This window comes from Pollachius pollachius, assembly GCF_949987615.1.
Source record: "Pollachius pollachius genome assembly, chromosome: 3".
In the NCBI taxonomy this organism is placed as follows: Eukaryota; Metazoa; Chordata; class Actinopteri; order Gadiformes; family Gadidae; genus Pollachius; species Pollachius pollachius.
The window spans coordinates 12,804,466-12,829,523 of NC_136936.1; the positions used below are offsets into that span (position 1 = coordinate 12,804,466).

The 25,058-nt window shown below is 45.2% G+C and overlaps 2 protein-coding genes across 3 annotated transcripts; both read right to left on the reverse strand.

The window, feature by feature from the left end:
* Positions 1-5,560: 5,560 nt before the first annotated feature.
* Positions 5,561-20,994, reverse strand: baz1b (bromodomain adjacent to zinc finger domain, 1B). Its single transcript, XM_079732498.1, has 21 exons — positions 20,244-20,994; positions 18,986-19,102; positions 18,180-18,324; positions 17,823-18,015; positions 17,095-17,216; positions 16,480-16,677; positions 16,180-16,371; positions 14,789-16,073; positions 14,427-14,612; positions 14,134-14,272; positions 13,634-13,767; positions 13,390-13,498; positions 13,165-13,263; positions 12,889-13,066; positions 12,482-12,679; positions 11,923-12,070; positions 10,900-11,047; positions 10,519-10,637; positions 9,409-9,548; positions 8,631-8,737; positions 5,561-8,366 (listed from the first exon to the last, which is right to left on the reverse strand). Exons 1-21 carry the CDS (start codon positions 20,360-20,362, stop codon positions 7,682-7,684), a joined length of 4,761 nt encoding a protein of 1,586 aa, XP_079588624.1. The 5' UTR covers positions 20,363-20,994; the 3' UTR covers positions 5,561-7,681.
* A 364-nt stretch (positions 20,995-21,358) lies between these two features.
* On the reverse strand, positions 21,359-24,507 carry bcl7bb (BAF chromatin remodeling complex subunit BCL7B b; the record flags this gene model as incomplete). 2 transcript variants are annotated; one of them, XM_079731473.1, is made up of 6 exons in its annotated part: positions 21,359-22,088; positions 22,207-22,307; positions 22,808-22,969; positions 23,404-23,494; positions 23,601-23,676; positions 24,395-24,507. In XM_079731473.1, the coding sequence occupies 6 exons, from the start codon at positions 24,505-24,507 to the stop codon at positions 22,023-22,025; spliced, it is 609 nt and encodes a 202-aa protein (XP_079587599.1). In that variant the 3' UTR covers positions 21,359-22,022. The 2 variants fall into 2 exon arrangements, with proteins under 2 accessions (XP_079587599.1, XP_079587598.1); XM_079731472.1 differs by having other exon boundaries at positions 22,207-22,334.
* Between the last annotated feature and the right edge of the window lie 551 nt (positions 24,508-25,058).

Genomic DNA, 25,058 nt, shown 5'->3' on the forward strand with positions numbered 1-25,058 from the left:
AGTGCTCCAGACTCCCTGGGTCCGGATGAGAACCCGGGGGCCATGTTCCAATCTGCTGGGGCCATCTCGCTCTCTCTCTCTGTCTCTTCCTCTCTCTCTCTCTCTCTCTCTCTCTCTCTCTCTCTCTCTCTCTCTCTCTCTCTCTCTCGCTCTGTGGTCCATGCTTGAGAGCAACAGTTAGTTACACACTGCCATGGAAAAAGGTGCATTACAGAAAGTGGCAAAGATTGTGTAATTTAAAATAATTGTATTAAATGGGGCATTATTTTTTATTTAGACGCCAGGGTGACTTTGGAAGAAAAAAAGTGCCGTATTTGCTGCTCCCATAAAGGAAAGGTCTGAATGAGTGAAATTATCCTTGAGTCTTTTTCTCACTCTCTCTCCCCCCTCTACCTCTCTTTTCTGCTTTGTTCTTTCGCCCTCTGTCTCTGTCTCTGTCTCTGTCTCTGTCTCTCTCTCTCTCTCTCTCTATAGGTCTCTCTCTCTGTGTCTCTCTCTCTCTCTCTCTCTCTCTCTCTCTCTCGCTCTCTCTCTCTCTCTCTCTCTCTCTCTCGCTATGTCTCTCTCGCTCTTTCTCTCCTGTCTCCCGTCTGCAGTCTGCTGCCTCCCCAGGATTGGAGTCCTGTCGCGTCACACTGAAGGGCCACTCAACCTGGGCGGATATTCTTTCCCTCACATCTGCTATGAATTTACCCCTGCCAAGCCATTCAGAGGCTCCTTTATGAAGCCGTCAGCAGCCCCTGTGACTGCTTCCCATTAAATACACACACACACACACACACACAAACACACACACACACACACACACACACAGATAGGTATGCACACTGAAACACACACAAGTAGACATGCACGCACACTGACACCCACACACAAACACACAGGCATGCAAAAAATACACACACACTAGTGCACACATTCACTTCATCGCTAGGCCCCTGACTCAGGTGTTTGTCGAAAATAACATGGCCAAAGTGAAAAGTTTAACTCTAAAACGACAAGGGCTGTAAGGGCATGTAAACCAAGGGAAAGAAAAGCCCTGTGAGATTGAATCATTATGAAGTAATCATTGTGGATGCTACTGGTTCAGAGGGAATATAGCTAGAATGCAGCATAAATGGATGGTTTCATATCCGTCTGACATAAAGTACATCAGAGTGAAGTGCATTGTCAGAATTTTGACCATAAAAGTTATAGGCCTTGGCAGCGAGCTTCCAACCCTATCCCCCCGCGATAAACCCCATTTTAAATGTTGATGAGAGAAGAGATTATTTAGCTATTTTACAGCTACAAACAATAAACGTACATGTTTAACTTAATCACAGAGAATATGGACTTAATAGCATAACATTTTCTTGTTTCCATGATATCGACTACAGTACCCTAGCATGACATCGCTAGACCAATTCACAAATGTGTATTAGTCTCGAACCTCTCTGTTAATGTAGTTATCAACGGACGCAGACCAAAAAGCCTCGGGATGCATTGGGATAGACTTTCAACCAATCAGAGCTAGGATTAGTGTGACACATCGGTGGCAGCCATCTTGTTTGTTTGTAAAAAAGGCCTCAAAGGCGCTCATCATATCAATACCCGCCCCATATTAGTTGAACGGATGTGATTGGCCCGACCCAGGTCAGGTCTGCTGGAAACCCATGTGAACAGGAGGGGTGCTGGACGAATACACCAGAGAAAACATGAGCTCGCAGATCGCCCGGTTCCCATGGCTATCACAACCCATGAGTTTGCTGTTAAAGTACGAGGGGAATGGCCATGAAGCACACACTTATACCAAAAATATATATAAAATCTAAAGTATTCAAAATGTCATGGCGACACGCACTATAAGAACTTGAAGAACATTTAATATGAGGGAACACAAGCTGCAGAGCTTAAGGTGCCTCGACTTGCAGCCGGATGTGAGGCCAAGTAGGACGTCCTGGCCCAGCCTTTATCATGTGTCTACCTGCCAAAATGAGACAGCAGGCTACAACATCACTGATATGCAAATGCAGCCTGATCCTCGTGAGAGATCCAAACTTTGTTTCAAAAGGACTCTGGGATCCTCTCTCAGGGGTAGAGCACTCTGTCTCCCCAATAGAGAACTTCGTCTACATGTATGCAACCCCCCCCCCCCCCCCTTTAACTTTGCTTATATCATCAAAGGATAGGGTGCGCTTCAGTGGAGGAAATGGGGGGGAGAAGGGTGGGGCTGTAAGCTCAGTTCTGTGAATAATGTATTAATAATCATTCATTTTTGAACTGGCTGCCAGGATGGGGGGGGAGGGAGGGTAGAAATGTGGGGCATGTCGCGATGTGGTCATATGAGTGTGTTTTTGAACTTGATTTTCAGGTCACCTTTATGCTCTGTAAAATGATTATGTCACTGTCTCTCTCTCCCCCCTCTCTCTCTGGCAGACTGTCGCGGGCCTTTTTTTCTCTTCTTCTTCGTCTTCTTCCTTTTTTTTGTTACTAGTTTCCCTGTCCTCATTTTCCTTTTCCTCTGCCAAAGTGTCTTCCGACTGAGCTCAATCAAAAGTGTGCCAGCGCATAACTTCAGACTTCTTCACCTCTATTGTATGTCAAGTTCAGGATTCACTCCACACACATACACACACACACACACACACACACACACCCACAACCACACACACACACACACACACACACACACACACACACACACACACACACACTTGTACACAGATCATCATCTCCAGCTCTTGTGACCGAGAAGGACAAATTAGTAACATATATTGAGACTATGAGACTTTTTAATCATAACCCCTGTCTCATGTCATCCCGTATAATAGAAAGCTGAACCAATAACTTCACAATGCCACAATTCCACAATGGCTTCATTATGTAACAAAACTGGATCTGCAGTATGTCTAAACAAAGGACGTCCTTGCTTTAAGGCTTGTCTGTTTCCCTGTTTCAAAGAGCCTCTGTTCTTTCTTGGTTGCAGGCGTATATGGAAGAAGCAATATTAACCCATCCCTTCATTAAATGCAACAATACAGCTTGTCTTTACCCTGATGTGCTGGGAACTGTCAGCGGAGACCGAGAGTTGTGTGTGTTGATGTGTTTGCCCGTCGCTAGTTGCCCTCCGAAGGGAGTTGGGCCTGTAAACGGTACAGGTCAATATTTGCTGAACAGTCCTACCTGCGTATCCCCCAATGGCATCGATGGATGTTGTCCCTCAGACAAGGTTCAAAGGTTGTGTGTGGGTAGTGTCTGCCAGTGAGGGGTTTAGGGAGGCAAAACATTTAGCATCCATCGTCTAACAGTTAGTGGAAGGGAAAATGTAGTTTTTCTTATGTGTGTGTGTGTGTGTGTGTGTGTGCGTGTGCGTGTGTGCGTGTGCGTGTGCGTGTGTGTGTGTGCTGGCATTCTGACAACGACAGGAATATTGGTATCTATTTTTTCTAACACACACTGATATGTATTTTGCCACAGTACTAGGCCTCACTCTGGTAGGTGATGACAGAATGTCCCCGGGGCGGTTGAACTGAACCGATACTTCAGTGCATGCAAGAATCCTTCCCGAGATTGTGCTGTAAAACTAATTAAAACCAAACACTGAGGCTCGAGAACAGGGGCCTCAACGACAGTTCAGAGTCTAGACACATCAATGGAGCGCTGTCTCACTTTTGGTTCATTCAAAAAAAGTCAGAGCGCAACAACAAACAAACAAACCAACAGGATTCAAATTATTTTCAAAGGTATACATCTTTCACAGAACAAAGGCCACCACGGGCCACGTGAGAAACAGCATTCACACTCTGGTAGCGCTGGCTGCAACACGGTGTAATTACTTCATCTCCAGCGCTGCAATGCGTAGGATGCTGACAGGGAGGAATGCGTGCGCTTGTACGTATACTTTATGAGCACATGCTCAGTGGGATGGACCTCGGCTCTCCCTTCCCTAAGTTGAAGTTGAACACTGTATAAAATCCTGTCACTAACAGGATTTATTTTTGACAGTTTGAAATGAAGACCGTTTAGTTGCGGGCATTGGTTGCTGTTGTTTTTTTTCAATGCAGGCAACTGTAGTGCTGGCCCTCGCAACTTTTGGGGTGGTTCATTCTTTGGACGTTAGTCAGTGGACAACAGAGTCCAACACAAACAGCTACCCGGGGAGTCAGTCTGCTAGGCCTACTGCGCAAGACTAAGAGTCCACAATAGGCTATACTTTTTTTTTGTTGCAAAGATAAATGTTTGTTTTGTTTTTTCAGCCCAAAGTATCATTATTCTGAGACGGACCAATCATTAACAAAGCCGCTTCTGAATTCTTGGAATGGAAAAGCCTTTCTTAGTCCCCCTCTCTATACGGACACACAGATGGTCCAATATTCCAGTTTCCCGTGCCATAAATTGTCTATTTGTCAAATCAATAAGCGACATAGCCTATTAGAAAGACGGTTTGCTGGGGAGTGTTAATTTGGAAATTAAAAATGAGCTCATGGAATGATTCCCGTGGATTAATTGTCCTGCAGACAGAGGAGCAGTATCCCAGCAGGCGTCCACAGCCGTTTAGCACGTGAACCTCACACCGCTCCACCTGTTGCCTCTAGCTCATAACAGAGGCCTGCTCTCCACACCTTACAATACATTTCCACTGTCCCCCTGTCTGAGCCCTGCAAAGCTATGTAGAAGGGCGCACTAACTTTACTTTCTATAAAAATATAGATATAAAGACTCATATAGTCAAGATAGGGATCATTTGAAAATGATTATTTGTATCATATAAACATGAAAGGATACTATACTTTCAAAGTGTGTAAATGCAATAGCATAATGCAACATTATTATATAGGTCACAATACTGCTATAAATACCATTTAAGACGTTTTAACCAAGTAACCGACTCAGCAATAAGGGACAGGCCTACATTCCACAATATGGTGGCAATACTCAGTTACATTGTGTATTGTAAAGGTAAGCATGTTTTGCTCTGTATTTGTAGTCTGAGAGACATTGTGTGATTAACATCACAATATCAGTTGTGTATTTGACTGAAGGCCAGTGAAGGAATGCTAGCGAAGATAGCACAAACGGGGAGCAGGTGTTTGGTGCTAATCAACAGTCATTGTGCAGCGATCTTTACAAGCTGAGGGCAGCAGAGAACAGACCTGACCTGAACACATAACTTTAACCAGAGGTATTTTGCATTAATCCACAAAAAATGGACCGTGTTTATTTTGGCACATGGGAGTTCAGAGATCCAGATAATAAACTACATTGCGTGACAACGCACATATATTTAATTAAGATGCCTGAGGAATCTGCCTAAACATTTTATTCAAAACCTTGCCTTAAATCATTTATTTTGGACAGTGTACTTGGAAACTGACAACCATGTAGCATTAACGCATAAAGCATGGTACACCTTATCTGCAATTAAAAACATGTTTGGGTGAAGAGAAGGAAGATTTATAGTTAATGTAGCGGTTCTCATTTGATTTATCTGCAAAAAGAGCCCACTCCAAAGAAAACGTTAACACATTTTATTACAAAACTAAGACATCAGTCTGGAATCTGGTGCCAACCATATCTTGTAAATGATCACAAACGTGAGAGTTGGCAGTGACATCTGGGCCTACACGAACACTCACCTCCATCACAAAGAAGCAGCAACAACATGCTCAACATCCACAGCCTTTATTGTCAATTCTTTACACGTGAACATCCCCGAGCCTCCCTGACCCACCTGACCATAGTTTTTAGAGACTATAAATATATATATAAAAAAAATAAGTGTAAAAGACTTGTAATCCAGAAAAAAAAGAAAAAAGCATTTACAACACGTTAGGTAGCCTATTCGATTGATGAGGGCAGTCGCTTTTACTTGTTTTCAGAAAATAAATTTCAGATTTCCAACAGTGATTCTTATCTTTAATGGGACTCTTAATAATGGAAATTTTTACGAAGAAAAAAAAAAAAAGCACAAGGAAATGAAATAAAATACAATTAGGAAAGCCGGTTTGATGACAACGGCTAGACAAAACTCCACATCACAGTACGCTAAGGGGGAAAGCAACTTGAAACCTCTGCATAAATACACATGGCAACCGCCAGATAAAACCAAACTTTAGTAGCAGTGTCTTCCAAACTTTAGAAATAAGTTGCTGCCATGTTACGGTCAAAATTATTCTCAGAATATAACGGCACTCTGTCTAGTATGCCAATGCAAGACAAGACAAGTTGAGAGCCAAGGCTTCCCAGCACCTTGTAAGATCTCACTTTCTGCCACCCCGCCAGGGAAGCCAGGTGCTGCACTTGGCCAGCCGGTAGACCTCAGAACAATGTGCTACAGCGCCACCTTGTGTACCAACATGTGTGACAAGAGCAGTATCCAAAGTATTGGCTTTTCATTATTCCATTTGAGTAGTTTGTAGATCACAGTTACAACTGTCACAGAAATCCCACCGGGAGATGTCGTTGCGACAAAGGAAAGTCAAATGCACCAGTTGCTTGGCAATCTTGTATAAAAGGGATAAGACGAACAGATCACGTGTATTAATTATACAAAAGCCAGGAGGAAAAAACTTTACCAGTTTAAAATGGCTGTCCGTTTCTAAATGCATATATTTTTGTAATTCAGATAAAGAATTTGGTTTCACAAAAGGTTTGCATATTTGGTATACCTTTTACGAAGGAATTGTTCAGTTTGTAGTGGTACCAATTCCTTTATATCAGGCCAGTCAAAAGAATACGAATTAGCCTGAACAGTTTAAAAGCTTTCTGAAGCCCCGCCCCCCTTACACTAACTTTACAACACTATCCCTGGCCTGTGTCAACCAGAAGGTGCATGTCTGAAAAAGTTGTATATAAATATGACTGTCTGCAGTCATTAGTATGTACACACGATTTGGGATGTTGGAAACGGTTCAACAAAGACGCACAACTTTAGGGTGAGCTCCCCCATGCACTGAATGCAGTTAGCAGAAGTGAATAAAAAAACTAAAGTTGCCGTAGAGACCTCAAAGTCTCAAATAAAGTACTATTAATCACTGAGAACAGACTTTGAAGAAAGAATGGGGAGGAACGCAACGCTGAAAAGATATGACTCCTGATGATGGCTGTGGCTGGACTGTGTGTTTGGCCTGAGGAAAGAGAGGAGACACCGATAGACTAGACAGGATGTGTGAACACAGATAGCAAATACAAATCAGAGGTTTACTGTTCCCAAGTATCGTATCTTCTTCTACCTCTGGGGGGGGGGGGATCATTTACCACCCTATAGTCGGGCCAAATTACACTTGGTAGCAAAAAGACGTGCTCTGAGGTCAGAATTTGGAAAATGTCAAGTGTTTTTAAGAGCTTGTGGGTCATTCTCATCACCTGAAATGATTATTTATTTTGGTTTCGAAAAGAAAAAAAAGAAACAAAAAAAACAAAAAAAAACAATATTAAACATGTTACAAATATAAATCGGTTTTAGATATTTTTTTCTTCTCCTTCGAATGTTTGCATTTCAAAATACAAAAAAAACAAAATAAAAAAAGATTTCCCCAGACAGAGAGTTGACTTGAGTCCTGTTTGTCTAGCTGTGGGAGGAGGAGGAGGAGGAGGAGGAGGAGGAGGAGGTCGGAGGTACTCCAGTATTTTGTCATACCTGGTGCAGAAATTAAAATACAAAAAAAAAGAAGGACAAAACAAAGAAGCACCGTGGTCTTCATCGTCGTTTCTGCCTCTTGGAATGCCGCTGGCTGGACTGCTCCTCGTCGCTGCTCCTCCTCCCTCGCTCCCCCCTCCGCCGAGTTCTCCGCGCCTCCCGCTCGCTATCGCTCTCCTGTTCCTTGTAATCCCGCTTGGACGAGGTGGCCGCCGAGCGCTTGCTCCTTCTCCTGCTGCCCCCCTCCTCTTCGTCGCTCCCGCTCTCCTCCTCCTCGTGGTCGCTGGCGTCGCCCTTCGTCTTCGGCTTGGCCTTCCTCCCCTGCGCTGACGCGTCTCTCCTGGACCGGGTCAACTTGCCGTTCTGCGCCTTCTTCGAACCCTTCCGTTTTCTCTCCTCCACTGCCTCGTCATCCTTGTCGTCATCCTCCTCCTCCTCCTCCTCGGAGCTGGCGGGCACCCGGCTGACGCGTTTGCGCGAGCGTCGCCGCAGGTAGCTGAGGCCGGGCAGCAGCTTGTGGAGCAGCTCCGTAAAGCTCTGCTCCGTCTTGGCCATGCAGGCCAGCACGGGGCTGCTGTTCTGGTTGTACTCCTCCGCGTTGGAGAACACCAGCTTCAGGTCCTCCAGGAAGTCCTGGGCGTGGCGGTACGAGCCCTGGGAAAACTTGCCCAGCATGGTCTGGAAGTCCATGGGCGTGGAGATGACCTCCAGGTAGTCCTCCGCCTCATCCAGCGACACAGGCTCCCTGGGGGGGGTAGAGGGACAGTGCAGTCGTTAAGAATATAAGTAAGTCAAGTACACGTTAACGAAACCGCCTCAACAAGGTTCTCTGTCTACTAGCGTAATGTTTCGAGCAGCGCTTTCTCTACTGTTGATTAGAAGTTGGTAGCTGGCTACTGTATCCGGTTAAGAATTTCGTCCTCACAGCAACCAATAAAAAATAATGGACCATCAAATGTACCTCAAAAGTCCACAGCCAGATAAATAAGACCATGTTTTCTGTGTTTACCTGAAGGGCCAGCTGTGGCGGAACTTGATCAGTTTCTGCAGGATCTCCTCACAGCGCTCGAGTTCCTGTGTCTGCCTGCGTACTCTGGACTTGGAGTTCAGACGCACCTGCACACATACAGACAAACGCACACGCAAGCACAAAATGGATGAGCTACTGAATCACACATTGTATGAATACTACAGAAAGTAGACTAGTAAACGTTTTTAAAGTAACAGACAATTTTAGAACTAAAACTCTTCTGTTATTTTCTATACAAACGTACAGAGTTGCCTTCCTCCCAAGATCTCTGGCACAAAACACTTTTTTTTTCTCAAATCCCAGCTGAAATGCCTGGTACACTTGCTCCTTTAGGCAAAACAATTATATGGAGTCTAGAACTATTATAAATCACAGTTTTGCAGTTCAACCATTTCACTAACCGTGGGAAAGTAAAAAAAAATAAAACGACCTAAATCCTGCACTAGTCATATATTTGACAATTGCAGATGAACTGAGTAGCAAAATAACTTATTTTGTTTAAAAGGTTGAAAATCCAATTGTAAACCAATAAGGGTTTACTGTGGGAACAGAAATGTAGGGTAGATGCGTTTTGGTTTTTAAAACCGATTTTCAATAGTGGCATTTCAGATATACTCATTGAATCTTGAGAATGCGTAAAAATATTTTAGAAGTGGTTCTGTGATTGACTTGGATGACCCTAGTCACAGAAAATACTGCGACTAAATAACAATCAATCTGAAGCAGACTCTCCAAAAAGGTTATGCTTGTTTCTTACCAGTTCATCGATGTCTGCTGGGAAGTTGGGGCCAGACTTCGACTTGGTCCCCCGTCCACTGGGGGGCGACTGCTTCTTCGACTTGCTCTTGGATGTCTTCGCGACCTTCGAAGATTGTTTAATCTTCTTCCTTGGTCTCACTGTAAAATAAGGCGGGTTTGGTTATGAACGGCTTTGCAGTTTCAAAAGTGTTATGCATTATCAAACTCTAATATGACATTTTTAGGTGATGCTTATTTTGTTGGCACATCTTAAGAATTTAGTTAAGAATGTTGGTCCAATTTAGCATTGGACAAATGCAAACGTCTGCATGTGTGAATGAAGTTGGGGTCCACTGAGCGCGTTCTATGGATGGGCATAGACAATTGAACTGTCTATTCGATTCTCTTTTCCCCCTATTGTCTTGGTAGAGACAAGCTGGGGGGGGGGGGGGGGGGGGGGGGGGGGGGGGGGGGGGGGGGATGGGGCGTTGGGACGGTGACTATGGGATGGTTGAAGAAGCAGGAGACAACCATGTCAGGGGGCTTTAACCTCAGCCCTCCGGACACAATGGTGCATCACCACCTTGACCGGGGGGTCTGAACCAACACAGGAACGGCCTGCCACATACTCTCAGTCAAGCCAGGCTGAAGGCCTGGGACATCAAAGCATGGTATTGGCCTGAGCAATTCCACACACCACTGAGTCAGGGGGGGGGGATGGGGGCAGTGGACTAATTCTTCTCCATTGCATTCCTGCCAATCCAAAATCAACCGCAGCATTTCCCTCACTGGAATCTCTTTAGCTTCACCCATTGGTGCTCAACAAAAAAGGTATATATATACGATACCACACAAGCTCCAGGTTGAGACTGTTGGACCATGGCTTGTTAATGTTCTTTAATTAGAACCGTAGCTCTCATTTCGGAAAAATCGGTCTAAAAAGACAATATGTGCGTGCATGTCCAAACACACGTTTTCCGATGTGTTTAAAGAGCTTTGTGAATCATGAGGGTTGTACATTAATGGCACCGGCTTGTGCAAAACATGTGCTTTCCGACTTTAATAGGCTCACAACACGGGGATCCTTCTCTAATAAAACAGAACGACCGTGTTCCTCACGGATACTCACAGCTATGGCCAATGGCCTTGTAGTCCCTATCGTCTTCATCGTCCTCATCTTCCTCCTCAGAATCTTCATCTTCTTGCTCTTCTTCATCCTCCTCCTCATCAGTGTCTTCGTTATAATTCCTGTGCCGCAGAGAGTAGGATTACAAAAAACGATTTGAATTATTACAGCAAGAAAGGGATGAAAATAGCAAAAACGACACCAAACTAAAAACCTAAATTACAGACGCCCATGAGGCTTAGTAGGACAGCAAGTATGCAAGAACTTACAAAATAGCATTACACAGCGTAAATGAACATGACGCCCCCACTAATGAGATGACCCCTCACTATCTAACCGGGACCCAGAAGGGGACGGCACGCGGAGGGAGATGGTGGGGCTTACCTTCCTCTGGAGCAGCGGCGGGCCACCAGGGGCTGGCAGGCCGGGCACAGCCACTCGCCAGCGGGGATGCGGTACAGCGCCGGCCGCAAGCAGAACAGGTGGAAGGCCTTGTTGCACTCGTCGCACAGGATGAGCTTCTCGTCGTCTCCTGCAAGACGTCAGTGGTGTGGGGTGAGACAGCGGGACAGAGAGATACCACCTTTACCTACAGCTACGTTCACTGAAGCTGTGGCGAGTCACCATGGAACATTGTTGCATTTTTGTACAGCTGCACTTAACACAATTGCTTTAGAGTCAATTGAATACATATTGCGACGATGGAAAGGGAAAGTAAAACTATTCACAAACTATCGCTTAACCACACGCCTGCAAACGGTTACTACAGTGACACGGGTCGTTCATGGTCAGTCAACAAACACAAATGTAACATCTAGGTTCCTGAGTTTGGGAAAGCTCGCTAGAACCTCTGCAGTGCCTGTGTGCGCTGGAGAAAAGAGCCCTTGTGTTTGATACTTGGCGGTACACATGTTCACCTGGGGGCCTGGAGGCCTGCATGTGGATCTGCCTGACACTACTAGCCTGCTCTGCACTGTGCAGTCTGCCACGCTGTCTGGTGCTCAACTCCCTCAGCAGGAGCACAGCGCGGCGCTGTGGGAGCGCTAGACGGGGAGCAGAAAGCAACCAGTCAACAGGAAGTAACACGTCTGGCTCCTTTTAAGCGCAGTCACGTCGCCCCCGAGTTTATTGGGACGAAAAAAAATGAATGGGGCCAAGTAAGCTTGCTTGGGTTGCTTTTTCAGAGAAGAACCTGCTTCGAGGAACGGCGTTCCGCTGACACCTACTGGTAGGAACTAGTGTAGCATTCATTGAATAAAGTCTGACTGATCATACAAAAGTTCAAATGTGTATACAGTTCAGGTTCATCTACCTAATGATTAGACCTAAACAAAATGTAACAATCCACTAGTAAAAGCTTTACATTTTGTAGCAGCATAGAGGACGCATCAGCCAGCGGTCGCCTACCTTTCCTGCGGCAGACTTTGCAGCGGGCGTTCTCGGCGGACATGTCCCACTTGATGCAGGCGTCCAGCATGCCAAGCAGGACGTGCATGCGGGAAAAGGTCTGAGCCTCGCGGATGGTGGTCTTCCACTTCTCTACGGCGGTAGCAACCTGCCGGGCCACGGGTGGGTCTTGATTAATTACACCGGCGGGACTTTTAAACTAGACCCATTGCTCCTCTTGACTATATAATGCAAAAGACACCTTCATGAGGAGGTCTTTTGCATTATATAGCCAAGAGGAGCAATGGCCTATAATATGACTCCTCCAAATAGGTCTGAGCACTTAAAGAGCATGTTGATCCACATCATCGTGACACAGCAGGATAACCGTCTACAGGCGGCCCAAACAGTGAACCGAACGGGTGTCCAAGAGAATTCATTCCGTTCTTTCCGACATGATTCATAACTCTGACGTTAGTTTTGGCACTTTTTTTTTTTTTACATGAGCCGTTTCCCCTCGGAACGTCTTAACGACTCGCCGCTTCGGCTGCGTTCCAACCCTAGAGAGCTCCTTCCTCACCCTGGCCTCCTCCGCCAGCTTCTTCTCTTCGTCCACCTCCTCCGCCTTGCTGCTGCCGCCGCCGCTCTCCTCGCCAGCCTGCTTCTTCTTCTTCTTCTGCTTGGGCGCCATGAAGCCCTGCAGGAACTTCTTGATCACACACGCCTGGATGGTGATGATGCACTCGCCAAAGTCCTTCAGGCTCTCCATCTTGGACACCTGTGTGGACACGAAGGTAGGGATGAGCTCACAGGAGTATGATGGGGAAGTACCGCCAAAATAACCTTTTGTAGAAACACACCAACAAACAATACAAATAGGGAAACAACAATTAATCACCTTGTGTAATCGGCATAATGTCAGCTACCCATTTCCTTATAGTCAATGGTCACATTCGATAATTCGTCTAGCCAGACAGACGCCCTCACCTCATCCTCAATGTCTGTGTTGTCTTCAAGGTATCCCAGTCCTCCTTTCTGGAGCCTGGAGGCCACCTCCAGGATGTCGCTGCGCAGGTACTTGAGCAGCTCCTGGTGGCCGTGGCAGGTCCTGAGGCCTGGCTTCACCTTCCGGCTCAGATGGATGGAGTGGAGGATGTCCTGGTATCTGTGGACGGGCAAAACATCACTGTCAACATCACTCAAAAAAATAAACCAGGTATTAGCGTATGCACCTCCTTCCACATATACAGCGTATATGTTCACCTGTTCTGTATCTTGGCCTTCAGCTCGCTCTCTCTGATCCCCTGAGGATGAAGACTCTCGACCAGCTCCTCCAGATCTGCTGCAGTTTCACACACAAACCTGCACACGTACACAAAAAAAAAAAAACGTTGAGCTAGAGCCAAAAAGTTGTAAAGGATACACAAGCCGTTTCCTAACCCAAGCTCAAAACTCGGACCTGGAGCGTGGTGGACAGCATGCCCTTACCAGAGGTTTTGTCCCTGCTTGGGCACCGTGGTCTGTGTACGGACGTCTGCCGTCGGCCCCGTCTGAGCAGTTTCACTCATACCCCCGTCTGTGCTGCCGTCGTCCCCTCCTGGAACACAGATCACCACATCGAACATTAAAAAACACACACCGCAGGAACCAATAAGTGGGTAACTAAAACGAGCAGGTCAGCGGTAGCCGTGATGTGCGGTAACACTGTCGGACTGAGGGACACAACGCTCACCATCGTCTTCCTCTTCTTCCTCCTGCTCAGAGTGCTTCTCTTCGACGGGGAGGGTGTAGCTGTAGTCGATGCTCTCGTGGACCCAGCCCTTCTCGATGTAAAGCCCGGGGATCACGTCACAGAACAGCCAATACCTGACAAAGGAGAGAGGGACATCTTTTAGCAACATTCTTGTGTAGTTACATTAATATTTATATTGCAAAAATAAAAATGGAAATAAAGTAATATTTTTAAATAAATTAAAAGAAATCTGGTGAAACTCGAGCTTTTGCAATTGGCCAAAATGACACGGCAATTATCTAAATAGGGCCAAATACAAATGGCAATGGCCAGTGTAATAACCGGTCAGTCCAGCAGAGACGGTACTGTTCCTGTAGTTCCCTTTTGTTGCTGACAAAGAAAGAAATCCTGCCAAACCGCATTGCCAGTACTGATGATACTAATGAGGATGAGGAGCATGAGGATGAGGATGCTACGATGCGTAGGCGGTTGCTCCTGACCTGTTGTGGTTCCTGTCCGTGCCGAGCGGCGACCTGCGCAGGACCAGCTTGGCCTTGCCGATACCGTCCTGGAAGGCCCTCTCAGCGCTAGCCTTTTGTTTACGGTTGCGCTCCTCCTCCGCCTCCTTCTCCATGCGTTCTGCAAGTCGAGTTTTTACAAGACAGGACAATGCATTGAGAGTTTACAATCACACAGGCACCAATACGAAAATGAAGCAAAATGAGTACACAAACGATGCGTTCCATCCCTCCAACGACAAGGGGGACCACAAATGAGGGAGAACGCGGCTCACCTTTGTTCAGCCGGTCGTGCTCCTCTTTGTCCTTCTTGGCCTGCAGTGCCATCAGCCTCCTGCTCTTCACGGAACTGATCATGTCCTCTGCGTCGGGCTCCGCCTCCGCCTTAACCTCCTTCTTGGTGCTCCCTTCCTTCTTCTTTTCGGTCTTATCTGCTTTGGGCGTGCCTCCTTCCTCTTTCACTGTGGATCCCACAAACAAGACCAGGCTGAAGCCTCATGTACTGCCGTGCGGGTAAGCGCTACAAAGCTCTAAATCATTTTGGACGAGTCCCAGTACAACACAAATATTATTTCAACACCACATAAAAATGTTAAAAAAAAAACACAAGTTTTCAGACAAGCGTTTAAAAACCGACCTTTTTCCTCCAGCTCCTTGCGGCGCATCTTCTCGGCCTTCTTGCGGTCGTTGACCTCCTTCAGCGTGGCCAGGCGCTCCTTCCAGAGCTCGGCCGAGCGCTGCTGCATGGCGTCCACGTGGTCCTCCACCGAGTACGTCATGAGGATGCGGTGGCAAAGGGCCACCAGGAGGCTCACCTTCTCCTGGGGGTTCAGCTCAAACACCTCCGCCGTCTCCAGCCTCTCCAGGAACTCGCTGGTCACCACGTCGTCGAAGCCGCCCAGCACGCCCCAGTCCTCCGAGCCTTGGACGCTCTCCTCGCCGTGGGCGTCGAAGGGCCGCAGGCACAGCCGCACCAGCTCCGACACCGAGTGCATGGTGAGGGGGATCTCCGACAGGGGGATGTCCAGCTCGCTGTAGCCCTCGGCCAGCTCGTCCTGCAGCAGTGTCTGCAGCAGCACCACCAGCACGCGGTTCAGGTAGAGGAAGCCGGCGTCTTCCCCGGCCAGGGCGTCCATGAGGGCCCCGGCCGTGATGGGGTACTGGTCCTCCGGCATCAGCAGCCCGGCGTAGCAGTTGAGGAAGTCAACCACCATGGCCACGTCTCCGAACAGGGCGTTGGGCAGCCCCTCGGGCATGTCCACCAGCCGGAACGCCGGCAGGTTCTTGCCGCCGTCGATCTCCTGGTCCTCGTAGCGACGGGACTGCTCGCGGCGCACCAGCATCTCCTTCTCGCGCCGCTCCTTGGCCTTCTCCCGCAGCTTCTCCTTGAGCTCCTCGCGCCTCTTCTTCAGCTCCTCCTGCTTCTCCTCCTCGCTCATGGCCGCCCAGCGCCTCTTTTGCTCGAGCAGCTCCCAGCGCTTCTGCACCAGGTCCCGGAGCTCCTCCGGCAGCCTGCCCCGGTCGTCCGCCGACAGGGTTTTGGCGGCCTTGGAGATGAGGGTGGACATGGCGTTCCTCTTGTCCTCCTTGCCCTTGTTCTCCTTGTAATAGCGAAGGAGGTGGAGGGCCATGGGGGGCAGAGGCTTGCCCAGTTTGGGCGTCATACCCGTGTTGCGGACCCTCTTCTTGGGGCTCCCCGTGGGGGGGGTCTTGGCCAGATGGAGGAGGGTCATCTGCTTCATCTTGGGGGTCTTGGGACCGGATTTTCCGTCCTTTTTGAGACCGTTGAGCTTCTTATCGCCGGTCTTTCCTGCTTTCTTGTCAATCGATTTTTTACTTGATTTTGGTGTGGAGGGGGCTTTGCCATCTCCTTTCTTAGGCGTTCCAGAGTTCTTCACTTTAAGCGGGGAGCCGTTCATCTTCTAAAATAGACAATGGACAGGACTTTTATTTTGGACTCCAAACCCATAAGTAACAACTAATAGCTGTCATGAGCTAAACATTGAATTACAATGTGGACCGCCTTACCTGCATGTGTCCCCAGATAGTTGGACTAAGGGGCATGGTGAAGGAGCCTTTCTTCTTCTTTTTCTTCTTCTCCTCTCCCTTCTCATTTCCTGACTCCTCACTCTGGGTGTCTGAGGTCTTCAGCTTTTTACTGGCTTTAGCCTCAGGAGACGAGAGACTCCTCCGCTTAGTGGACGGATTTTCAGCCAAAAACTGAAAAACACATGGGGCCAGGGTTAAAGTGGACATAAGAAAATAGAAAAGAAAAAAAAATAACACCAATCTAACTGATCAAACATACAGACAAGCAAAGTATGTTACCTTCTGTGGATCGAGGAGGAAGTCACTGAATTTGCTGGGGAGGTTGAATTTTTTGACCAGTTCATCCTCCACCACCCAGGGGGCGCTTTCACCCATGCCCAGCCTGAGAGCGTAGTGCCTGATGAAGTAACGCATGATCTCCTTGGTCGGAGGACGCTCTGTTCTGAACAGACTGTCTACCGGAACACTGCTGATCACCTGGGAGGGGAACCAGATCAGTGGAAATCAGTGACAAGATCAGCACAGACTTACTTGAATACATAAGTACCTAAATCTACATATTCTAGGATTATATTTATTCAATGTGATTGTGTCAAAGAGAGGAAAACAAAAACATAAAAATATATTTATTACAATATTAGAAAACATATTAAAAGATATGTAAAGTAGGTTTTCTTATAACTACACCTAATGGGACATGAAGATTTGTCCAACAATCTGACGATAGACTTGATAGAGTTGATTTGCCTTGGTCATAAAGTGACCAGGCAGGAACATACACGGTGACAAAATAACAAAGGTCATAGTTGTGCAGTAAGGGTTTTCGGACACATAATGGCCCTAAAACCAGCTTTAAAATGACCCCAGAATTAAAGCAAAGCAAAGGAAACATACCTTATCTTCAGTGATCAGTTTGACGTCATACTTGAGAGGAAGGAATTTAGGCATCACCCATCTCTTCTTCTCTTCTTTCATAGCAGTGGTGGACTTCCTAGGCGAGCGTCGCGCCCGGTCACCTGATAAGTAACAGGAAAAAATGCTGTTAATTGCATTCTCAGACCACCATGTGCAGACAGCTATGCTTTTGTACTTTATAGGATCAAACGCAAAGTAGTTCTATAGCTATATATATTTTTAGGGCAAGCGCTTTAATAAATATAACTTTAAACTAGGGCTGAACGATTTGGGGAAATAAACTACTTGCGATCATTTCAAGCAATAATGCGATTGCGGTTTAGCATGTGATTTATTTTTTAAGTTCCTTATGTTGTGTATTATTCACTAAACAAGCAATAAATCATTCTATAGTATCACCAACACAACATTTGAAGCAGTCAACATATGAACTACTCCTTTCTTTAGGCGAGGCCTATGTGTTGATATGAATTGATGCAACAATTGTATGTAACTAATGAATTGTGAAAGAAAAACTAAAAAAAAATTGTACTGACCTCCAGTCAGTAAGCAATTCCTACACCCCCCCAATAAAAAAAGTTACTTCTTTTATTTTTTCCGCAGCCTTTGCGATTTGCAAATCGCGTTCCATTACGTCGCAATGTCGGTTTGCATTGGATTTACCGTTCAGCTCTACTTTAAAAATGGTATACAAGTTGTTGACTCACTGAGACTCTCTCGCCGGCTGTCCTCCTCCTGGGGGGAGAGCTCCTTCCTCTGGTTCTCCTGGCTGGCGTTCTCCTTGTCACTGGAAGGAGAGTCACACGCTCCTTCTAGCTTCTTCTCTGTGGTCTCCCCGTCCTGGTTCTCCGGGGGATGGATCTTCACCACCAACACGCGCATACTCTTGTCTTTCCCCACCTGAGCAGCATGCAACCAATAGAACATATGTAAGACCAGGCACCTTACTTATTAATTGGGAAACTGCAGTTTACCATTGATCTATTATATAAAAAAGGTGTTGAATTAGATCTTTGAGAAACAAAAACCACTGCATGTCTTATCTACTGGCCAATTATACTCACCAAGAAGTCACATTCTTCATCCACAGCGTACTTTGTGAGGATCTCCATCCAGGCCATTTCAACAAGCTTGTCCAGGGACACTGTGTTGTGGTGAACCATCTCCAACACTGGCTTCTCAAACCATTTGGGATATTCTTCCAGGAGCCTGCGCATATAGAATATGAGTGGAATTTATAGTGGGCATGTACTGTGTTTTAACTTCTTTATTAAAATATATGATACGTTTAGTTCTCGAACATATGATTGTTTGACGGTCGGGGATTTTAGTTTCAAATATTTTCCAAGAATACAGCTCTCCAAATATGTCTGGCTAAATTAAGCAATTCAATATATATTTCCATTGTAATTCACAACAACAACAATTGCTTTACAATGCTGGCAATGGAGACTACATAGAATTACATAACCCGTGTGGACTTACCGATAGGGGGAGCACTATCTCTTGATGGATATAAATACACAGCTTATATACAACTCATGATCCTGCCAGGCTTGGCAGTAGGCTAATGGATATTCATGTCATCCTTTCAAAATCTCTGCTGGACACTGACATGGCATTGTTTACCTCTTATCAAAGAATCGATAAAATACGCCTTTAAAGGCGTAAGTAGAACTTGTCTCTGGTGTTGAATATGATTCAATCTGAACACGTTTGATAAATTGTTTACCAGAAGAAGCAAGCATCTCCCCACTGCCAGTGATGGCATGAAAAAGGGGAAAGTGCGCGCACACACACACACACACACACACACACACACACACACACACACACACACACACACACACACACACACACACAGACTTACAGTTCGGTGACCTCCTGCTCTTCTTCCCATGCTTCGTTGTGAGTGAGTTGGCTGCTGCCAGTGCTCTTGCAGGTCCATATGCGCTCGTCATACCTCAGAAGACGGGCTTCATACTCTCTAGTTCAATTTTGTTAAGGAAATGGTATTAAGATGAATGCAGGGAGAAGGTGGTGCTTAGACTACCAAATTCCTCACTCACTGCAAATCTCACAGTAAAAGACTTGCCTCCTCCCACTGCACACTGATGTCACCAGCCCCCCTCATTCATTATTAACAAACCCAGGACCAATGACGGATGAAGCAAGCGCAGACAATGGCATTGCGCCCTGATTTACACAATTATCAAAGCCCAAATATGGTGTCTGTATTCAACTAAATTAAGGTTGGCATTTTCCAACAATCACAAAAATGGGACAGTGACATTAAAAACGTAATGCTTCCACTCCTCGTGTATGTACGGAATTGAAGACACACCTGGGTTGATGAGTCAGAAAGGTTATGTCACATGTTACTTTAGGTCAAAGACATTTGAAAGCAATCCATAGTAAACCGCATACTTACATAATAAATAAATAAATCAGTCTTATCTGTTAATAGTCTCACAAAATGAAACTACTCACTGACGGTACAGAGAACCCAATCAAGTTTGACGTCAACTTCTCGGAAATTGCAACGCATCAAGAAAAAGCGGTTGCCGGATAGAGAAAGTCAATTGTTTAGCGGCGAGTTTCCATGTCTCGTTCACAATGGTCATCGTAACAAACTCACTGTCGCATTTCACTTAATGTTGATTGTTTTTGTTTATAGTCTACGGCGTTAACTTTACCGTACCAAACAACGGCTAACGATGACAAAAGGACACATACGCTCAGGTTATAAGCGTTGATCCAAGTCACTGACAGGCCACACTTCTCTCAGCAAACCCAAGTATCCAGCTCATTGAACAACACATTTACTCGCACGTCATGTGGTTAACGTCTTCGTAATAGATCGACTTGTTTCCAGCGCTTAGCCGTGTGGCCTTTACATTAGCAGGCTGGCTACCCGAGCCTGTGAGCACACTGAACATGCGGACAAAACAATACATGATATAATGAACACGCCAACCTTCCTGTCTCCAAAGGGTACAGGAATTGCGCGTCTAATGATACAAATGTGTCTGGGTCAATGTTAAATCTGTCTGTTATCTAACCATTTAACATTGCATGCCAGTAAATACATGTAGCAAGAGTGGACTTAAGACAGCAGGCAAGGATACTCTTTGTTCCTGAAGGCCTCCTTGGTGTGTTCGATGATGTAGACCTCCTCGTCTGGGCCTGCTGGTTCAGCTAGCGGCTTAGCAAGCGGATAAGGTTTCCGACCCAAAAGCGGTGCCATCGTGAACGCCAGATGGCACGGATGCCTGTTGTAAACTTACACAATCGTACAAAAAACTAGCCAAACAAAATAAAATGACACAGCCTGAACATGTATCCGAGTGCCGTAAGATGTCAATGCCCGACGTTAGCACGTTGCACGCTAGCACCGGCAGGCCCGGCACAGCACTAAACGCGTAGCAGCTAGCTGGCTAATAGGAGCAGGCTGGGTCTCTAGCTCACTGCAAAACAATAATACTGCACTTCTGGCGACGGCGCTCATCGCATCCTTCGTGTAGACAAGGGTCGCAACGGCGTCGTTGGTTTTGAAGAAAAGTCCACCGAAGACCCTGTGTGGCTTAAGTTGCTCGGTTTGTGTTTGAAAAGTTTTAGTTCCTCAAGAAGACGAAGAAGGAATCGCAAGCTTCACCCAAATTGGAACTCGCGGCAAAAACAAAAGCTCCCTCCAGGAGGTCTTGCGCGCTTTGCATCCACTCTTTCGAAATTATGCCGTAAACGATCGTAACCGGTTGTATTCCTCGTAGTATGTACTTCATTAAGTCAGAATACTGATATGAAAAAATCTTCTTAAAAAGTTGATTCAAGAGGTTAGGTGTTCGGCGAAATGGCGGGAGTTTCTAGTCCACCGGCACAATTCCGTGAAACATCACAACTCCGTTTCCCCGGCAGCAAGCAGCGTCGCACGCATGAAACCCGCCCCCTAGCTCCGTTGATTGGTTGTAAGAATTCCATGCCCTCATACAATATGCTCATAAGCAATCACTCACAGTGATGGTGTATTGTCAACCTTGGACCGCCCCTCCAAAAGAAAGTCGTGCCGTTCAGGGCGTCCTCAAAGGGAATGGTCTCGAAATTGGCGGTCAAACATGTCCCAGTCCGTGGTAGACGGTAGACCCATTTAGAACCGTGATGATACAGATGAACTGGTGGTTTGCCTTTATAGTGGAACAACTCCAGAGCTTTGAATGTGACAAATGACAATTTATTATGGCTTTGAGAAGTTTTCACATTAAACATTTGCAAATTACACTCAAAATGTAGGTTTATAGAATATAGTTCAAATATACATGCTGTATTCTAGGTGTTTTAATTAACCAATTGTACTTCTGGTTGTAAGCTTGGCTTAATGTAGAATTGTATGACTCCAGTAAAAGCAGTACAAAATGAATCTCAAAGCTCAAAAGCAAACACAATTATGCAGACAGTATTATTTTTTTCACAATTATTAAAACGGTGATGACCAGAACACCATCATACATTCTTCTACAATGACATTACACCATTTAAAACTGTTAAGTGATCTTGAATGGACATTTGTTGGCAAATTTTCAATAAAAGCTTTCGTGGTATATCAATTTGTGTAACATTTACCATTAAATCACCCTCAAGTATAAATTGGATTTAAAACAGATTTTAAAACATTCTTCCTTCACCGGTGCATACATAAATATGAAGATTTTATAAGAAAGCAGATTATTCCAAAGTGTAGGATAAATTTTTCTTGCATGTCGTAAATGTGAGGGCAATAAATCTGTATAAATGCATTAAAAAGGCTTTGAATGCTTTTGATACTTTATATAATCTATAATAATTTGCCAAATAATCCAAGTAACTGAGACTTGATATTGTGTACTTTCCTACAAAAGCTGAAAAAGAGTGCATTATCTCATCACAACATTTTCTCCCGCGCACACTTTCTTTAACGGAGGTGCTCCATCGGTTTCTTCCTGTTGAAAGAAACAATTTTGGTGTTTAAGACAAGTTAGACGTATATTCCCAAAAATTTGTGAAAAATAAAAGTCAGACTTTTATCTTTTTATTCAAGTTTGGAATATGGCAGTCAACCTGTGTGCCCGGAGCCCCTCGCTGGGCTGTGCCTGAGGAAAGTTCTTCCTTGATCAGCGTAGGAGGTTCGTCTGCCCCTTCCTGGCCTGGGAGGCTTGACTCTGTGTTCAAGGTAAGAAAAGGAGATACTGTCTATACTGTAAATCAGTTGATTCTTTCCTTATAACGTAAGTTTGCAGAATGCAAAGGACTGCAACTGGGGACATATGGTACAGTAACTTGCAATCTCCCTTGGAGATTAAACAAGGTTTTAATCTCCAAAGTCTAGGCGGTTACATTCACCTTTAACACATTTACTGTTATCTGCTGATTATAATGTTGTTTACTATTATTTTATGCATGTTTTAGCCTAAATTCAATAATTTCTTCATATATCTACAATACAAAAATGTAGATAATTGCTAATTAACTCAGGGGACATTTTGTATGTTTACAATCCTGTCAGAAGTAATGACAACTGACTAATTGGTGCCATCATTTTGTCACAAAACAGTTTGGTAATTCCCCTCTGGTGTACTGTGTAGTCTGGTAATAACACATATCAGGTGACAGGTCAGACCAAACAAGCATCCCAGGAACCATGATGAGCCTGGCTACGTACCATCCACACTCTCCTGGCCCAGCATGGGGGGTGGAGCGTCGTCTGTGCGGAGGCTGGATTGGTGGGGAGGACTAAGGTGCTGTGAGCTGGAGTTGCTGCTGCTGTTGTCCATCTTGGGCTGGTAGACGACGTCTGACAGAAAGCTTTGGTTGCTGTTCTCATCTGGATTACATGACAACAAAGCCATAAGTAAAAAAATGAGACAATGCAGTCATCTTTCAAAGTTTCTTTCTTCTTATCCCAATAAAATACCCTGTGGGTTATGATAGTATCCTCCTAGCCTTAAGGTTCTGGGTTAAATTCCAAAACTCTGCAGCCTACCTGTTAAAAGTTAGCCTACCAAGCCTGCTCTGTAAAACGAACAGTGATAACTTTACTGGGCTTACCATATAATGAGGATCAAAAGGCTAGGCTATTTGTATACTCAGCAAAAACTAATCTTGCCGCCTGAACACGTATCACTGCTCTGGTCTTAATTATTATATCCTTCGTCTTTGTATTGTTGTTATTGAGATAGATGACATGAGACTTAGAGACTGCTATGAGAAGTAAACATGAACTTGAACATAAGACTTGGGTTGTCTACATGCACTCACCGTTGAGATCCAGTAGGGAGTTTGAGGTGTTTTCTAAGGCCACATCCTTTAGGCCGCGCACCGTTCCACCTGTGGATTTGGTTCGATATATCTAAAGAGAAACGACAAAAGAAACAAATATGGCATAGAAGGAAAAAATGTTGGCCCACTGCCGAATATAAGCATAACTAATTTTCAACATGGCGGATCCACCTCACCTGTTTAGTTTCTGTTACTGGAACCCACTTGAATATACGTAAAGACGTGTCCCCAACTGTTACCCACTTCTTCTCCCTGTTGACATGAAAAATACAATGGTACCAAATTCTACCATTGTATACCTTAGTTATAAGTAAAGAAATGTCTAACGTATGTGAGAAACGTCCATGAGAAGAACATCAGATTTGAGAAGGTGTGTCACACAGATGCACACAAGGTGAGAAAAAAGGTTTGGCCTAAGACACAGTTATCAATGAGTTATATGAAATCCTCGAGTGTCACATATCAAGATGTTTCGCTAGGTTTTTTGCAAGGTGGGTGAACATTTGTAAAATGGACATTTCTGAAGGATCTTCCGTGCAGCTGTACAGTGAGCTACAGGTGACAAAACCATCCAGACAATATCCATTGTACCCTAGAGACGTCGGAAAAGAGCATCGACCCAACTACTAAGACATTGAAGACATGTCACTCCCAGCCCATCAATCAAACTCTCATTTGAAAATGCAATATGCATCGAGGGTTGATCGGTTGCAGCCAGCAGGATAACTCGTTGATATATCTCTTATCGAAGTTGAATATATTGTTACCTTGAAGCACGAATATAGCCTCGATAGGTGCTAACTAATTTGGTATGTTGCATTCATTTGCAGTAAGACTAAAAGTAAGACACCGTCGTGGAAAGTTGCTCAGCTAACGCCATAACCTCGTTTCGTTGTACACCAAAATGCGCTAAATCACAGGGTTACAAATGTGTTTTCTGCATACGTATGTATCTTATAAGCATACATACCATTTGCGGACTTTCTCAATAGCCGCCAAAACCTTTTTAATGTCATCTTTAGCACGACTTCGTGTCTCTGCCCGGCCCGATCTTCCAGACATTTTAGTGCTGTTATGATTCATCAACAGATGCGTCCTAAAACTTCAAACCAACCCCTATTCCTCCGTTACATTGCTAATCTCGCGAGGTTTAATGGTGGATCTGCATTCTCTGCTCCTCACCTGTTTATATCTATTGTATATATGAACTGGACAGCTTACTCATTTTACTTGACAGTCGGATTCCAATTTTGTCGCCTAATGGTATCGGTCTTTAAGAAGTAGCATTCTTATTTCGTGAGCTGTTGGTTTTGGCTGCCATGCATGCAGTATGGCAAAAAATAACTCTACACTCACTATCTGACGCAAGGAGGCGTATTTGCATATTACGTTTTTGGATTGTAGGCCAAGACATGTGCATAACAGCTGCGTCCCATTTTATTCTTGGTATTAGGAGATTCCCTTCCTTGTTGTCCTAAATAAAACCCATATCCGTCTAAGAATATATACGTTTTTCATTTAATGTTTATTTTTTTTGCAATTGGTAGGAAATTCTTGAACGTCAGAAGGAGACAATGCGGTGGATGCTTATTCTTTATTCCACCAGATGGGGGTATCATCGAGTCATAAATCGA

Excerpts from the sequence above, each read along its gene's own strand:
- baz1b (XM_079732498.1), bottom strand. The coding sequence starts at position 20,362 with ATGGCACCGCTTTTGGGTCGGAAACCTTATCCGCTTGCTAAGCCGCTA. Across the intron at positions 12,680-12,888 it reads ACACAGACATTGAGGATGAG|GTGTCCAAGATGGAGAGCCT; the intron begins GTGAGGGCGTCT and ends GTGTCCACACAG. Across the intron at positions 9,549-10,518 it reads CAAGGCCATTGGCCATAGCT|TGAGACCAAGGAAGAAGATT; the intron begins GTGAGTATCCGT and ends CTTATTTTACAG.